The sequence below is a fragment of the Capsicum annuum genome, chromosome 3 (assembly GCF_002878395.1).
Source record: "Capsicum annuum cultivar UCD-10X-F1 chromosome 3, UCD10Xv1.1, whole genome shotgun sequence".
Lineage (NCBI taxonomy): Eukaryota > Viridiplantae > Streptophyta > Magnoliopsida > Solanales > Solanaceae > Capsicum > Capsicum annuum.
In genome coordinates, this window is record NC_061113.1 from 239589173 (window position 1) to 239605415 (window position 16243).

A 16243-nucleotide genomic window follows, 5' to 3' on the forward strand; every position below is an offset into this window, starting at 1 on the left:
CACCATCAGTGCCCAACACCCATGATTCACTGTGATATAAAACCACAGAACATTCTTCTTGATGAAGATCTCACAGCTCATCTGGGTGATTTCAGTTTGGTGAGACTCATTCCTGGATTCAGTAATGCACCGGAATCACATCTGTTTAGCTCACTTGGAGTTATGGGAACCATTGGCTATGCAGCTCCAGGTAAAATGTTAAGATCTTTAGCAAAGGATAGAGTCACCGGACGATGAACAGAAAAGTCTGAATCAATTGATTTCGACTTTCCCTTGCCTTTGTTTGTATTCCTCGATCGACCTATTTTGTACATAAATTCAGCTCGTTAAAAGGAGGCTGAAACCTTAGAGTTCGATAGAAGAGAGAACTCTGATCTCTTTAGCTCGTTAAAGAGAGGTTGAAACTTAGAGTTCAATGAAAGAGAGAACTTCAATCTCTTGTTTTTGACTGAAACTATTTGTACGTATTATTCCTTATATCTTCCTTCAAATAGGAGTCTTATTACATCGATAGAAAGCTTAATCCTTATGAAACTAGGAAACATAAAACCCTATTATAAAATAATCAATAGAAAGCCTAATCCTTGTGAAACTAGGAAACATAAAACCCTAGAATAATAAATAAGGCTACTTAAATTTAAATATATAATAAATAAAACTGTTTAAAATATAAATAAATAATAACCATATTGAAGGGGAGTATTGGAGTAACTGGTAAAGTAGTTGCCACATAATAACCATATTGAAGGGGGAGCCTTGGAGTAAAAGGTAAAGTTGGTGTCATATGACCAGGAGGTCACTAGTTCAAGCCTTGAAAATAAACTCTAGCATAAATGCAAGGTAAGATTGCGTACACTACACCCTTGTGGTGGGGGCCTTTCCCAGACCCAGCGCATAGCGGGAGCTTTAGTGCATCGAGTTGCCCTTTTTCGTAATAACCAGATTTCACGCATCACAACTTCCACACATCCACAACATTACTCCCCTCACGTTGAAAGAGCTTGTCCTCAAGCTCGAATCTCAGTGCAGACATCCAAAACTTTTGGAATAGTGTCAACTGAATCATCCAATTTCAGCCAAAAAAGTCGTTTCACTGGTGAATTGTTGAATATAGTTCGTCACAATTATAGCATAACTCCTTCGCTCTTCTATCTGTCATTTCTGCACGAGTTAATCGTTTGACAAAAGGGTTTGATTGCTGGTTTGGGTATAAGCCAAGGTAAATGAACCGACTAAACTAGTACCAGATTTATGTCGAGTTTGTTGTGCTGTCTAGACTTGTCCAAGACTGCTGCCATGTCCCTTCGCTAAAAATACTTACTTTCTGCAATTTTTGTTCTAAAGCCCCGGATACACTCATGGTAGCTTATAAGTCAGGTGGTTTGAGAAACTTCATCCATCCTTACTGAATCATCCAACCCAACCATAAAAATATACCCACGTGCAAGTTTTACAAAATAAGCTCATCAGCCCTTGCCAACTTCTCTTGAAACTGAGTTGATAAATTTCAACTATACTAGTTTGTCAAAGCCTGACTAATTCGCCCACTGGGTTGCTATTTTCAGGAAGTCCAAATCGTTGGAAATAATGTTTATGAAATTCTTCCCAACTCATTGGGCCCTTTGCTCGTTTAAGTTGATAGTACCATTATTGTACTTCTCCCTAACATGTGAAACCCGGCCAGTCCAACCTTTTCCGCTTCCATTGTATGTTGATTTTCAAAAAATTGTTCCCAACGATGTGCACAAATTAATGGGCCGTCGATGCCGTCATAGGTAGGAAAATCCATCTTTGCATACCTTGGTACTTGTCATATGTGAATTACCTTTTGTTGGATGATTCTGGTCAGCTAATTGAATAAGCAATGTATTACCTTTACCACTAGGAGTTGTTGAATTGCCAGTTGTCAGGGCACTACTTGACTTAGTTCCTGCATTGCTGATTTTGTGGAGTCAATTCCCATGCTAGAAAGTTGTTCTTAGATGACTTGGACAATTCTTTCACTGAGGCGTTGATACAAGACGGAAAACACGAAATTGGAAATCATAAAAAAACAAGGACAACAAAGTAAAACGAAGCAATAACATAAAGGATAGATAGAATGACACAAGAGAAAAAACGTAAGCAAACCACAATATACTAAATTGAGGCCCTCAAACGTAATCCAACTACAAGCATCAATTTTCCTACGAAGATCGAGAGGAACGTTGAACCCTCACAACCCACGTTTCTAGACAATCCGTAAGCTCCCAACAAGCTTAACATAAACACTCGCAAGTGTATTTCAAAACATATCCAAAATCATCTAACTCTAAGTGACAAGACGCCTACCTATTTATAGGCCCATAGGCCACTTATTACAATTTGGGCCCAAAAGTGACCCTAAATGCACTTGGGTCCAAAAATGACCCAAGGCCCAAAACACAACGAAGTAGTCTTCATTCTTCCGATCTCCTCATGGGATCACAATATTCCTCTTCGTCCCTAAACCGTGGCCATTAGGCACTCTCACTTGTATCATCCTCTCCTTCTTGAAGAGAATTTGTCCTCAAAACCAAGAGTTCATCATGTTCAAGATCAAGGAATTCCGGGGAGTTCTTAGAAGTGGTAGGGAGCATAACATGTGTAGCCAAGTAAAGTGGAATGCTAAGCTCTCCTTCTTGAGGCCAAACTTCCTCTATCGGCACTTTGTTGGCTAGCAAATTTGGAACGGTAAGATCCCCATCACATGGATTCACATCAACCTCCAAATTTTCATCAAGATCACCAACTCCTTCCTCATGCTCCACTTCATCTTTGTAGTATGAATCACCTTCTCGAAGTATGATGGCTCGTCTTGTTGGACACTCACTCATTCGGTGACCCCATCCTTGACATTTAAAGCATTGGGAGTACCCTTAAGATTAGGATTACCTCCTTCTCTAGGTGGATACTTTGGAGCACTCTTCTCAATGGTCTTTTTCTCAAAAGTCTTCTTAAAGTTGGAGCCTTGACTCCAATTGGAGGACAATTGATTCCTCACCTTAGGCTTAGTTGCCTCCTTCTACAACTTGATATCTCTCGCAATATCAATAGCCGCTTCTAAAAGATCATCCATCCGGGCAAACTTGTGTATTGATATTCGAGAGGCATTTTCTTGATTCAATCCTACCTTAAACCGGATCTTGGTGTGCTCTTCATCCTCGTTGTAATCAAGCTTCAAGAGTAGATTTTGAAATTCATCATAGTATGCTTCAACACTTGTCTTTTTGTCCCAAATTGTACAACTTGGCAAGCAACCCTTGTCTATATCTCTCTGGTACATACTTGGCTCTCATAAGGGCCTTCATAACATCCCATGGCGGATATTGACCTCCATGAAGGATCCCTTGTGTTTTCTTAGCCGATTCTTACCAAATCAAAGCATATCCTACAAATTGAGCAACGGCATAGGTCATATTCTTAACATTGGACCAATATTAGCTTGGAAGATCCTATCACATTGCAACTCCCATTTGAGGTACCCTTCGGGATCACTACCTCCATGAAAGCTAGGAAGAGTGACCTTGATAGAATTGAGACTCATATTACGACCTTCATAGCCACCTTGGTCTCTTGGGATATGCCCTTGTGCACCATATCCATAAGCTCCTTCTACATGTCCTACAAACTCTCCTTGAACTCCAACGGCTTGGTTTAGTGGCATTTGGTTAAGTGGATCTTGGTAGGATGGATTTGGATTTGGTGGCCTTTGGTAGTGTGGTATTTGGATTTGGGGTACTCGATAGGGTGGGTAATAGGGTGGATTGAGGCCTAGTGGGTTCAATCCTTGGGGAATTTGGTAGTTTGAAATTTGAATTGGGTGTGTTTGATAGGGTGGAGTGAGAATTTGGGGAGCTTGGTGGTGTTTTGGGGCGTTTGTTGGTTGAATTGTAGTGGTCGGGCTACATGTCGTGGAGTTTGGTCGGTAGTAGTAGTGGTAGACAAGGGAGCACTTACTTGTGGGGGAGAGTAGAACATATGGTGGAGAGTTCTAGGAGAGATGGTAGCTGAAGTCTCTTGAACTTGCGCACTTCAGGATGCCCAGAGGTGGAGTTGAGGAGTAGCATTGGAAGAATGGTTTCCTTCCACACTCACCATCCTTCCATCTAAATTCGTCACTCTCTCCTCCAAACTGGACAATTTCTCATTCATATCTTGCCGCATTACCATTATAGCTTTCATTATTGTCTCGTTTGAGATAAGTTGGATCTCATCTCCCGAAGCCATGGTACCTATCAATGAGGCGCTCAACACAACTAACAAACAAGGTTAACATTAGTGAAATCAATCCTCTTAGGGTTTGGTTTGGCTCACAATTTAGTTCAACTTGTTGATATTGGTTGCTTGTAATTGGTATATGACTCTATTAAGAAGTGAAGGACTTGAAGAACTTGAATTTCAAGTGCTAAACTGAGAAAACAGAAGATAAAAGAAGGAAAAGACACAAGAAACTAAGACACAAAAGAAGAGCAAACAAAAACTAATTGAACAACAAAGTAGATTACAGTTTAGTTGTTAATTAGTTTCAAGAATCAAAGAAATGAAAGGATGGATTAAGAGATGAAATTGATGGATTAAACCTGATCAAATGAAGGCTGAGAGAGTTGATTTGCGTTGGAAGTGTGTTGGAGGTGCGTTGGAAGTGTGTTTGCAGCCCTTGGCTCACCTTGGCCGCATGTCACACGCCTAGAGGACTGCCTTGGCCTGCTTCAGCGGTCCAACGCACCCTTGGCGCAGGCTGGACGCAGCCGGAGGTTAAGTTACTGCCTTGGCCTGAGTTTGAGGTGCTGGAATAGATCAGCCACAGACCCAGCGCAGGTCAGGCGCACCTGGTCCGTTCCATTGCTTGCAATGTACTGTTTTGGACCTCAAGTGGTCCCCCTTTTGTCCTCACTTTAGAGTATTCTTTAGGATCTTCAAAAGGGGCTTGTACAAACACTTTTGTACACTTTTTTCTTCACATTTTAGGATAAAACAACCACTTTTGAAGACAATTCCTCTTGAAGATTTGAATTTCTCCAAGAACACTCAACAACACCTACAACTTTAAAATGCTCTAACTCTTCCACCCTTGCTCGGAATGCATGAAATTTTGAACTTAAGCTCTTTTCCACCTCCTAATCACATTCCACACGTCATTATACTCAAATTCCTCATCAAAAATTCCAGATTTTAACTCCACCTTCAATCTTCAAACTTGAGCTTCTCAACAATGGTAGATCCTCCGATTCACCTCCAATTGAGCTCAAATGCAAGGTTTAGACCCTAATAGTGCTAGGGAACAAGAATGTGACACCAAAACACAAGAAAAACAATAAAATCAAAAACTCAAAATTTGACCTAAAGGCAAAAACGTGAATAGTGAATTTTTTTTGGATTTTCGATTTTTTAACACAACGAGACCCAAGATTGACTTCGTGGGAATGAAATTAAACTCGGCTCTAATACCAAATGATACAAGACATAAAACACGAATTGAAAATAATACAAAAACAAGGACAACAAAGGAAAACGAAATAATAACATAAAGGATAGATAGAATGACACAAGAGAAGGAACGTAAGTAAACCACAATCTACTAAATTGAGGCCCTCAAACGTAATCCGACTACAAGCACCAATTCACCAACGAAGACCAAGAGGGACGTTGAACCCTCACAACCCACATTTCTAGACAATCTGTAAGCTCTCAACAAGCTTAACATAAACACTCGCAAGTGTATTTCAAAACATATCCAAAATCATCCAACTCTAAGTGACAAGACTCCTACCTATTTATAGGCCCATGGGCCACTATTTACAATTTAGGCGCAAAAGTGAACCTAAAGGCACTTGGGCCCAAAAGTGACCCAAGGCCCAAAACACAACAAAGTAGCCTTCATTCTTCCGATCTCTTCATGGGATCACAATATTCATCTTCGTCCCTAAACCGTGGCCATGCGGCACTCTCAATTGTATCAGGCGTTGTCCCATTGCTGCAAGTTTAGAACCCATTAGGGTTTCTATAGCTGCACGTTCTTCTTGAAATCTGAAATTGATCTCATTGTCCATTGTGTTAGGCTCTAATACCAAATAGTTAGGATCTTTAGCGAAGGATCAAGTCATAGGACAATGAATAGAAAAGTATGAATCAGTTGATTTCGACTTTCCCTTGCCTTTGTTTGAATTCCTAGATCGACCTATTTTGTACATAAATTCAGCTCGTTAAAGGGAGGCAGAAACCTTAGAATTCAACAGAAGAAAGAACACCGATCTCTTCAGCTCGTTAAAGGGAGCTCGAAACCTTAGAGTTCAATGAAAGAGTGAACTCCAATCTCTTGTTTTTGACTGAAACTATTCATACGTATCATTCCTCATATCTCCCTTTCAATAGGAGTCTTATTACATAAATACAACGCCTAATCCTTAAGAAACTAGGAGAGATAAAACCCTATTCTAGATGTTACCATTGTAATAAAAAAAATAAAACATATTCTAGAATAATAAATAGAAAGTTTAATCCTTATGAAACTAGAAAACATAAAACTCTATTCTAGAATAATAAATAAAGCTACTTAAATATAAATATATATAAATAAAACTACTTAAAATATAAATAAATAATAACCGTATTCCACGCATCACAACTTCCACACATCCACAACATAAAATTTCTGGGTAAACAAAAATTGTGAATATACCATATGGTTTCTTCTAACAGTGGTTTATTTATAAGTTAAATTTGCTTGTTGCAGAATATGGCATGGGTAGTCAGGTCTCCATTTTAGGAGATATGTACAGTTTTGGGGTTCTGATATTGGAGATATTCACTGGAAGAAGACCCACACACACACTGTTTCAAGCAAGCTCCAGTCTCCACCACTTCGTGGAAACAGGGTTGCCAGAGAAAGTAATGGAGATTCTAGATAAAACAGTTTTTCATGGTGAGATGACCGATGGAGAAGAATACTGGGGCAGTATCAAGAAAGAACAGATGGAATGCTTGGTTGGCATACTTGAGATTGGAGTTGCATGTTCAGCTGAATCACCAAGAGACAGATTGACCATGAGACAAGTTCACAGTAAGTTGACACTAATAAGAGAAAAATTTCTAGCGGCAGAAGATGTACGAAGAGGAGATTGAAGCCACAAGCTACAGGTGAAAGCATTGGATTCTAAGCTAATCTTACATTCTGTCCATTTGGTAAGAAAATGCTGTACTCTTACATAAAAAATTGAAGCCTCTGTAGTATTTTCAGCATGCAGAAGAACTAAGGTAGTATCAGTTTTGTTGATACTTAATGGCTTTAGTTTACGAACATCAGATGCTCCTAATTTCTACATTAGGAATTAAAGATTCCGATGCATATAGAAAACCACGGAAAGGTAGATACAGCATATCCCCGAAGTTGATAAAACTAGCTAATGCAGGTAAATGATGGAGAACTAAGCATCTACAGATGTTTGATTCAATCACCGTATTGCCTAATGATATTCATACAAATAATAAAAATTCAAATCTCTGTTTAATTAGCAATTTTCATCAACAAGAAACTGAAGATTAGGTAAATTTAAACATCCTCTGAGGGTTAGAATTTGCAAACAAATCACGAAATTTCTGCTGTTAGCAAATGCAACATCATTGTCTTTGATTATTGCTCCGGATCTCGTTAATGGGAAAAAAATATTTACTACTAAAAGGTATGTTAAGCGCGTGTAAATCAGAGGATACTCATTTGGTTAACTATGTCACGTCAGCACTCAGGAATATTTACTCAACTTTGAAATAGTTCGGAATAGTAAGACCCATAAAGGAAAGGTGTGTCTCTAGAATTTCAATCATAGATCAGCAGATACTTATGTCTGGAAAGGTGGGAAATTGCTTGTACTTTCTTTAGTCCACCCAAGTCACTTTTACGGCTAGAGTTATGCACATAAGTCTCAGTTGGAATAAACATGAGATTTTACAGTTTTCTGAGGTAATTGAGGCTGATGTGTATAACAAGTGACATGTTTCAAGCAATAACATACCTACGTAATAAAGCACTTGACAATATGCGAAAAACAGCATAGCTCAAACCTAGATACCAATTGATGATGGAAATGTTCAACCAAGTGAACAAACGCCTAACTCCTTTGAATTTTCTCTTCAGGGGTTCACTATATGCATTTTGAATCTAAGTAAAAATTTATTTTGGGCAACCGCTGCACATTTCAAGCTATGTTGCTCTGACTCTTCAAAAATATCAGTGGGTGCGTGTTGGACTCTCCAAAAGTAGTGTATTTTTGGAGAATCCGACACGGGTTCTGCATCGGAAGTGAAGAGTCCGTGCAACTTAGATTTCAAGTGTTGAAGGCCAATAAATGAATGATCAACTCTAGGACAAGAATAACTCATGTGTGTCTAGAATCTGGAAAATCACAACCTTTTAGAAGTATTGACACCCTAACTATTGATCCTGCCTTATGATATCCTATGAAGTCTGATTGAATTTTTCAGTAAAGTCATTGAGCCGTATTCAAAACGTCGTGAAACAGTTCCTATGTTCAGTGTGAACATTAATGCATTGATAGGACTTTTTCGTAAATACTAAGTAGTCAAGTACAGAACCAATAACTACTGATTAAATACAAAAGAATACATATATATACAGAGAGAGAGAGGGGCATTCAGAAGGACATGAACTCGAATAGTGAAATACGAGTGGATGGGCATAAGTCCAATTCGGCATCACCTAAATCCTATAAATAGGAAATACAAACAGAAATATGAGACTTAACACTTAACATGCAAAGGTTAAAAATGAGTTAGGAACCCTCTGTTTGATGATATTTCTTTTTTTTACGTAATGGAGAAGGGTTTATCCCGAAGACAAGTTCTATTATATCCTTTACGAGCCATAGTGTCCTCCCCTAGAAAACCAGAAAAACAGAAAATTGACAGAGAGTATATAAATTCCTGACATCTTAGTGGAATTTCTTGAAAGTCAGGCTCAAGCACACCAGGGAAATAAAGAGGTTAGTCACTGTCACACTATTTGTGGCTTCAATTGAGGAGTGGCAAGCACATAATCTTCAAGAAAGTATTAGAATATAACTACCATTACATCAGTGAAGGATTAACAAATATATATGATCCCAGAATAATACCGCGTACTTCCATCAAATACTATCTGTTCACTAATATTAAATATATGATGGGTACTATTTTCCATCCATGCTTCCATCATTTCTTCTAGTCATTCACAAAGCAACGATATTTTATTAAGAATGAGAATTATAGCAAATTCAGCATATCTTATTCTGAACCAGTGAACTTACAGAGAAAAGATGGGGAGTTGACTCACATAAAGCAGCTTTACATTTGTCGGCCCAACTAATTAATTAAGAGGAAAAATAATAATTAATCAACCCTTACCTTGCGTGCACAATAACGTCTAATTCAATTTCAATAACTGGGCAATTTTTTAATGCATACGTATTTTAAAGAAAAGCTTAGGTGGACCAAAGTCAGAATCAATCTTGAAGAAAAATGCTAACAAAATATTTTTTTGTTGATATATCATTGGCAGCTGGTTTGATAATTGTGCGTCTCATACCACAGAGTGGTTCTCCAATAACAAAAAGAACTCTTGATCCACAACATTTTCCAGAATGAAAAGTTCCCTAGCAAGTTTTAATTCCCACACCTATCTGGCAATCCATGCAGTGCTTCTTGTGTTTCTATTCTCATTTTCTCTCAAATATGCTGCAGCGGCTGCTTTTCATGGCAATGAAACTGACAAGCTTGCCTTACATGGGTTCAAGTCCCAAATAACTGAGGATCCATCAAGCATTGTCGCCTCTTGGAACGAATCTGTTCATTTTTGTCGGTGGACTGGAGTAAAATGTGGCCCGAGACAGGAAAGAGTTATCGGTTTGAATCTAAAAGGGCTGAGTCTGGCAGGTATAATTTCAGGCCATCTCGGAAATCTTTCTTTGCTAAATTCTCTTCATCTAGCAGAAAATTCCTTCCACAACGAAATTCCTCAACAACTTGGCAGGCTGACAAGGCTCCAATACCTGAACTTGAGTTTTAACTATCTAACAGAGGAAATTCCAGTTAATCTATCACATTGTGTTAACCTCGAGAACCTTGTCCTGGACCACAACAATCTTGTGGGAAAGATTCCTTACCAAGTTGGATCACTAACGAAGCTACAGAAATTGTATTTCAGAAACAACAACCTGACAGGAGTCTTTCCAGGTTCTCTTGGAAATCTTACATCTTTAGAGGAGTTGTATTTATCATACAACAATCTAGAGGGAGAAGTGCCAGCTTCTTTAGCTCAATTGACCAAGTTGAGACTGCTTGGATTGTCAGTAAACAGCTTATCCGGGGAGTTCCCTCCTTCGCTGTACAATTTGTCATCCCTGGAATTAATTGCACTTTCCTTCAACAACTTTTCTGGTAATCTCAGATCCGATTTAGGCCACTACTTCCCTAATCTCCAAAGGCTTTACTTGGCGAACTGTCACTTCGTTGGCTCCATACCATCCTCTTTGGCCAATGCTTCAAAATTGCTACAGCTTGATTTTCCTGAAAACAATTTCACTGGAAATATACCTAAGGGTTTTGGTAACTTGAGGAATTTGTTGTGGCTTAATGTTTGGAGTAACCATCTTGGATATGGTAAGCATGACGACCTTGACTTTGTAAATTCTCTTACGAACTGCAGCAGTCTACAAATGCTCCATTTTGGAGACAACCAGTTCGTAGGTACATTACCTCATTCAATAGTCAACCTTTCTAGTCAGATGCAACGCCTACTCATCTACGGGAACAGAATTGGTGGAAGCATATCCAGAGAAATCTCAAACCTGGTGAATTTGAAGCTGCTTGACATGAGTAACAGTAATCTTACAGGTCGCATTCCAGATTCTATTGGAAGACTTACAAACTTGGGAAGTCTCAACTTGAGTAGCAATCTCTTGACAGGGGTAATCCCTTCTTCAATACGAAACCTCACTGAACTCGTCTATCTTTATTTGCCACATAACAAGTTAGAGGGTAACATACCTTCAACCTTGGGTAACTGTAACCAACTTCTAGAATTGGACATTTCTGACAACCACCTGACTGGAACTATACCACAACAACTTATTGCTCTCTCATCCCTCACAAAAATTTATGCATTTCATAACTCTTTGACAGGTCCATTACCGGTGTATATTGGCAACTGGAGCCATCTCACCTATCTTGATTTTTCTTATAACAATATTTCGGGTATGATTCCACGATCTCTGGGAAAATGCTTGTCCTTGGAAGAGAACTATATGAAGGGAAATTCCATCCAAGGAACCATTCCCGATTTAGAAGATTTGCAGAATCTCCAGTCCTTGGATCTTTCCCTTAATAACCTATCAGGACCAATCCCTCAATTTATTGCAAATCTTACTTACTTACACTCCTTGAACTTGTCTTTTAACAATCTAGATGGTGAGGTTCCTATCACCGGAATATTTTCAAACTTGAGTGCAGATGTAGTTGTTGGGAACTCCAAGCTTTGTGGTGGGATTCAAGAGCTGCATTTACAACCTTGTGTTCATCAAAAGACGCGGAAGAAGCATGTACTAGCCCTCAAGTATATTTTGACAACTGTTTTTGCTGCTTCATTTTCAATCCTGGCCTTGTTAGTAGTTTTCCTTTGTTGGAGAAGAAATTTGAAGGATCGACCAGAACAAGAAGATAGGTCTGAATCTGCACGTTTCTTCCCCAATATTTCTTATGACGAGCTCCGCATTGCAACTGGTGGGTTTTCTTCTGAAAATCTTATTGGCTCTGGCAGTTTCGGAACTGTTTACAAGGGAAATTTTACCTCTGATGGAATGGTCGTTGCTGTCAAGGTACTCAATCTCCAGCATCAAGGTGCTTCAAAAAGCTTCACAGCAGAATGCCAAGCATTAAGAAACATTAGGCACCGGAACCTTGTCAAGGTCATCAGTGCATGCTCAAGCTCTGATTTCAAGGGAAATGACTTTAAAGCTTTAGTCTTTCAGTTCATGCCAAATGGGAACTTGGACGGATGGCTACATCCAGAAAAAGAGATACAGAAGAGTAGCTTGACCATAATTCAGAGAATGAATATCATAACAGATGTGGCCTCTGCACTTCATTATCTTCACCATCAGTGCCCAACACCCATGATTCACTGTGATATAAAACCACAAAACATTCTTCTTGATGAAGATCTCACAGCTCATCTGGGTGATTTCGGTTTGGTGAGACTCCTTCCTGGATTCAGTAATGCACCGGAACCAAAGTTTATAGGTAAACAAAAATTGTGAATATACCATATGGTCTCTTCTAACAATAGTAAATTATTTATATATTTGAATTTGCTTGTCGCAGAATATGGCATGGGCAGTAACCTCTCCATATTAGGTGATATGTACAGTTTTGGGATTCTAATATTGGAGATATTCACGGGAAGAAGACCCACAGACCCTTTGTTCATCCAAGCTCTAGTCTGCACCACTTTGTGGAAACAGCATTGCCAGAGAATGTTATGGAGATTCTAGATATAACAGCTTTTCATGGTGAGAAGATGAGTAAAGCAACCTATTGAGAAGAATACTGGGCCAGTATCAAGAAAGAACAGATGGAATGCTTGGTTGGCATACTTGAGATTGGAGTTGCATGTTCAGCTGAATCCCCAAGAGACAGATTGACCATGAGACAAGTTTACAGTAAGTTGACAGCAATTAGAGAAAAAATTCTAAGAGCAGAAGATGCATGAAGAGGAGATTTGAGGCCACAGGCTACAAATGAAAGCATTGGATTATTTGATATCAATGTTTAGCTAATCTTACATTCTGTCCATTTGGTAAGAAAACATTGTAGTCTTTCTGGTGCCACCGGAGAGTTGATAGGGCCATCAGGAACACCTGGAGGATGATACCCAGCATGTATTTTTTGGTGCCTATGGACAGAAAGGAACCGTAGGCGTTTTGATGGAATTTCAACTCCTATCAATCACTCAAGGACAAATGTTTGTTCAGTCTATTTTGTTGGTCCAGCCCGTCAGATGTGAATAGTTCTACTTCTACTGCTTACATAGATTTCGTTAGCTCTTTAATCTAGGCTGTCCATAGTCATGTTAAGACTTCTCTATTTATTTATTTTTTATTTTGTGGCTGGCTCCCAGGTCTTAACTTTTATATTGTAATGGAGCTAGCATATCTACTTTTGTACTCTTTGCATCTTCTTGATGCCAGAAAGGGAACTACTTATTTCATCAAAACAAAAAAAACATTGTCGTTTTACTTAAAAAATTGAAGTCGCTGTAGTATTTTCAGCATGCAGAAGAACTAAGTATCAGATTTCTTGATACTTAATGGCTTTAGTTTGGGAACATCAGGTGTCATTTCTTAACTTCTACAATAGGGGCTAAAGAGTTGGATACATCTGATAAACCACGGAAAGGTAGACCAGCCTATCCAGGAAGCAGCGTTATCAAAAGCAAAAGGCACAAAAAACTCTTAAGGTCTGTTGGGGCTTTAAGCGCACTCACAAATAAAATGTGAGCTTTAATGCAAAAGGGCGCTAAGGGAGAAACAATACAAATATATATGTTTAGTTCAAAACTAATAGTTATAAGCATGAATGATGAATGACAAATATATGATTAAAGAAATATATATAATAAAAGAATAGGAAGGGGAGCCTTGGAGTAACTGGTAAAGTTGCTGCCATGTGACCAGGAGGTCACGGGTTCAAGCCTTGGAAACAGCCTCTGGAAGAAATATAAGGTAAGGCTGCGTACGATACACCCTTGTGGTGTGGCCCTTCCCCGGACACCGCGCATAGCAGTAACTTTAGTGCAAGTGAACTATCAATTGTTTAGTGTGGCCTGTTTAGAAGAAGCTCAAGCTCATTGACAAGGAAATGTATGCCTTAGAACCTTGATGACAACATTGAACCGCACATTCAGCGTGCTCAACACATTTTAAGCCTCCCTCTAGGGCTCAAGCGCACGCCTTTCATAACTTTGCCAGGAAGTTGATAATATTAGTTAATGTAGGTTATTAGTAACCCAACAGAGTACAACAACAACATACCCGGTGTATTTCCACAAAGTGGAGTATAAGAAGGGTAAAATGTACACATACTGCACCTTTACCTCAGAGGTGAGGTAAAGACGCTATTTTAGATAGTCCCCCGGCTCAAGACAAAAACAGACAAGAAAAAAGATGTAATGAAAGTACAAGACACAATAGACAGTAAACGAAAATAACAGATAGTCGCAGAACAATAACGCAGCAAAACAATATTACAATCGAACTACACGAGACACTAGATAGTTCATGGGATAATTTAGACCTAAAATAGTAAAATTACAATATTAACAAACAGTACCTAAAATAAACTTAGCAATTCATTTACAATAACGATCAGCTTTCTTCTTGACCCGATCGTCAAGGGAATATTTAACGGACTTAGCTTTAGCATTCGGGTCATACCCGAATATCTTAGCTTCAACAAGGAACAAATCATCGTATTTCCTATGCTTAGCACCATTAATCGTATAAATATCTTCGGAAGCTTCGCTTTGTTGTTCAGTAGCAGCAACGGCAGCGTCACCGGTTAACCCTCTGTTTGATAACATTTATTTCGTTTTACGTAATGGAGAAGGGGTTATCGCAAAGACAAGTTCTATTATATCCTTTATGAGCCATAGTCTCCTCCCTTAAACAACAAACCCAGTGTATTCCCACATAGTGAGGTCTGGGGAGGATAAGATGTACGCAGTCCATACCTCTACCTCTAAAGAAGTAGAAAGGCTGTTTCCAATAGACCCCTGGCTCGAGACACAGAATACTAAACAAATTCATAGTAAAGCATGGAACAAGATGGCATAACATAAATACTAATATGAGTAAATAATTTCCCGACAATTTAGTGGAATTTCTTGAAAGTCAGCTCAAGCACTCCAGGGAAAGAAAGAGGTTAGTCAATGTCACACTATTTGCAGCGTCAATTGAGGAGTCGCAAGCGCCTAATCTTCAAATAATTAGAATATAACTACAATTCCATCAGTCCCGAACAAGGGAGGGATTAAGAAATATATGACCCCAGAATAATTCCCCGTCCTTCCATCAAATGTTCTCTGTTCACTAATATTAAATGTATGACGGGTACTATTTTCCATGCTTCCATCATATATTCTGCACATTCACTAAGCAAGGATATTTTATTCAGAATTAGAATTATAGAAAATTCAGCATATCTTTATTCTGAATCACTGAACTTGCAGAGAAAAGATGGGGAATTGACTCACATAAAGCAGCTTTACATTTGGTCTTACATTTGGTCAACCCAACTTCTAATTAAGAGAAAAAATAATAAGTAATTAATCAACCCTTACCTTGCGTGCACAAGAACGTCTAACTCAATTTCAATAACTTGGCAATTTTTTAATGCATACTTATTTTCAAGAAAAGCCTAGGTGGATAGAGCACCAAAGTCAGAATCAATCTTGAAGAAAAATGCTTACAAAATATTTTTTTGTTGATACATCATTGGCAGCTGGTTTTATAATCGTGCGACTTATACCACATAGTGGTTCTCCAAAACCAAAAAAATCTCTTGATTCTTAACATTTTCCAGAATGAAAAGTTCCCTAGCAAGTTTTAATTCCCACACCTATCAGGCAATCCATGCAGTGCTTCTCGTGTTTCTATTCTCATTTTCTCTCAAACATGCTGCACCAGCTGCTTTTCATGGCAATGAAACTGACAAGCTTGCCTTACTTGGATTCAAGTCCCAAATAACTGAGGATCCATCAAGAGTTTTCGCCTCTTGGAACGAATCTGTTCATTTCTGTCGGTGGACTGGAATAAAATGTGGCCCAAGAGAGGAAAGAGTCATCGGTTTGAATCTAAAAGGGCTGAGTCTGGCAGGTATAATCTCAGACCATCTCGGAAATCTTTCTTTGCTAAATTCTCTTGACCTAGCAGAAAATTCCTTCCATGAGGAAATTCCTCCACAACTCAGCAGGCTGACAAGGCTCCAATACCTGAATTTGAGTTTTAACTATCTAACAGGGGAATTTCCAGTTAATCTATCACACTGGGTTGACCTCGAGAGCCTTGTCCTGGACCACAACACTCTCGTGGGACAGATTCCTTACCAAGTTGGATCTTTAACGAAGTTAGTGAAATTGTATCTCAAAAATAACAACCTGACAGGAATCTTTCCAGGT

The 16243-nt window shown here is 38.9% G+C and overlaps 1 protein-coding gene and 2 pseudogenes across 1 annotated transcript in view; all 3 read left to right on the top strand.

Moving 5' to 3' along the window:
* LOC107866043 (LRR receptor-like serine/threonine-protein kinase EFR) overlaps positions 1-8796 on the top strand; it is a 13889-nt gene extending 5093 nt beyond the window's left edge. Inside the window, exons 2-3 of the mRNA XM_047408708.1 lie at positions 4-190; positions 6755-8796. Of these exons, the coding sequence (XP_047264664.1) occupies positions 4-190; positions 6755-7143 (576 nt within the window). The 3' untranslated portion in view covers positions 7144-8796. The remainder of the gene's footprint in view (positions 1-3; positions 191-6754) is intronic.
* An 807-nt stretch (positions 8797-9603) lies between these two features.
* Positions 9604-13729, top strand: LOC107864955 (annotated as a pseudogene).
* Positions 13730-15649: 1920 nt separating this feature from the next.
* Positions 15650-16243, top strand: part of LOC124885317 — a 4092-nt pseudogene continuing 3498 nt past the window's right edge.